The sequence below is a fragment of the Piliocolobus tephrosceles genome, unplaced genomic scaffold (genome assembly GCF_002776525.5).
Source record: "Piliocolobus tephrosceles isolate RC106 unplaced genomic scaffold, ASM277652v3 unscaffolded_1667, whole genome shotgun sequence".
Classification (NCBI taxonomy): domain Eukaryota; kingdom Metazoa; phylum Chordata; class Mammalia; order Primates; family Cercopithecidae; genus Piliocolobus; species Piliocolobus tephrosceles.
The window spans coordinates 1-1,867 of NW_022298387.1; the positions used below are offsets into that span (position 1 = coordinate 1).

Genomic DNA, 1,867 nt, shown 5'->3' on the forward strand with positions numbered 1-1,867 from the left:
GTGAGGCCCCTGGTCGGTGAGGGCCCCGGTCGGTGAGGGTCCCGGTCGGTGAGGCCCCTGGTCAGTGAGGGCCGCTCTGCCACGCAGGTTCCTCATGGGTGCCTCCTGTGGCGGGGGCAACATGAAGGTGGACGATTCGGCCTACGAGAGCCTGGGCCTGCGCCCCCGCCATGCCTACTCCATCCTGGATGTTCGAGATGTCCAGGGCACCAGGTAGGGCCGGGCTGGCTGAGGGTGGGCAGGTGCCAGTGAGCCACGGGCAGTGCTGTTCTGATCCTCACCCCTGTGATCTGCAGGCTTCTGCGGCTCCGAAACCCATGGGGCCGTTTCTCCTGGAATGGCAGCTGGTCTGACGAGTGGCCGCACTGGCCGGGTCACCTGCGTGGCGAGCTCATGCCACACGGCAGCAGTGAGGGCGTCTTCTGGATGGAGTATGGCGACTTTGTCAGGTATCAGAGCCGTGGGGCAGTGTGCGCGCTGCTGCCGTCCTCCCAGGGCCAGGTCCTTCTCTGCAGAACAAGCCTGTCCCTCCTGCTGACCTGGGGTGGGGACGGCTTGTCTGTGGCCCAACCCAAATGGGACCTGGGGCTAAAGCTCCAGGGTGCTGACCTCAGAATCCAGGTCCACCCAGGTCAGCAGAGCCCAGAGCCCTGAAGAGCCACCCCTGGAGGGCTTCTAGTGTAGGCCTCGGGGATGGGCCCCCAGGGGCCGGGCTGCAAGAGGACGGTGACAGAGCAGCTGGCACCTGCTGGGGTCACCGGCCTGTGGTTGCGCCAGGAGCTGAGCCATGGAGGTGTGGGCTGCGGTGGGCTCAGGGCCCCGTCTTCCCGCTGCCCCCAGGTACTTCGACTCTGTGGACATCTGTAAGGTGCACTCGGATTGGCAGGAGGCGCGGGTGCAGGGCTGCTTTCCCAGCTCGGCCAGGGCACCCGTGGGGGTGACAGCGCTCACGGTGCTGGAGCGGGCCTCGCTGGAGTTTGCACTCTTCCAGGAGGGCAGCAGGTGTGTGCTGTGGGGCCGCACTGGGCTGGGCTGGCGGCCACGGCCACGCGTGACCCCAGCCCGCGGTGTCTGACACAGGCGCTCGGACGCAGTGGACAGCCACCTGCTGGACCTGTGCATCCTGGTGTTCCGGGCCACGTTCGGCAGCGGTGGCCACCTCAGCCTGGGCCGCCTCCTGGCCCACAGTAAGCGCGCGGTCAAGAAGTTTGTCAGCTGCGACGTCATGCTGGAGCCTGGCGAGTACGCTGTGGTGTGCTGCGCCTTCAACCACTGGGGGCCGCCCCCGCCGGGCGCCCCTGCTCCCCAGGGTACGTGCCCCCTACCCCAGGCTCATGCCCCAGGCCCGCGGGGAGGGCTGCGGCTCACACGCCCCTCCTTGTAGCCTCCAGCCCCTCGGCAGGGGTCCCAAGAGCCTCCCCAGAGCCGCCGGGCCACGTGCTGGCTGTGTACAGCTCCAGGCTGGTCATGGTGGAGCCTGTGGAAGCTCAGCCCACCACGCTGGCCGACGCCATCATCCTGCTCACCGAGAGCCGCGGAGAGCGGCATGAGGTGGGTGGGGGTCCTAGGGGAGGGAGGCGTGGGACAGAGGGAGTCTGCCCCAGCCCCTGCCCTGCCCCTACCCTGCCCCACAACTGCTGTGCCTGTGCGCAGGGCCGTGAGGGCATGACCTGCTACTACCTGACACACGGCTGGGCAGGGCTCATCGTGGTGGTGGAGAATCGGCACCCCAAGGCCTACCTGCACGTGCAGTGTGACTGCACCGACAGCTTCAACGTGGTGTCCACGCGCGGCAGCCTGCGCACCCAGGATAGCGTGCCACCCCTGCACAGGTGCACCCCCCCCCCCCCCCCCCCCCCCCCCCCCC

At 68.6% G+C, this 1,867-nt stretch overlaps 1 protein-coding gene across 1 annotated transcript; it reads left to right on the forward strand.

Annotated features, from left to right (window-relative positions):
* Nucleotides 1–25: 25 nt before the first annotated feature.
* LOC111531960 (calpain-15) lies at nt 26–1,848 on the forward strand (the record flags this gene model as incomplete). The annotated part of the gene is made up of 6 exons (XM_023199239.3): nt 26–213; nt 297–449; nt 841–1,002; nt 1,081–1,310; nt 1,385–1,551; nt 1,654–1,848. Coding segments are annotated over exons 1-6 (1,026 nt in total), but the record flags the coding sequence as incomplete, so codon positions are not given.
* Between the last annotated feature and the right edge of the window lie 19 nt (nt 1,849–1,867).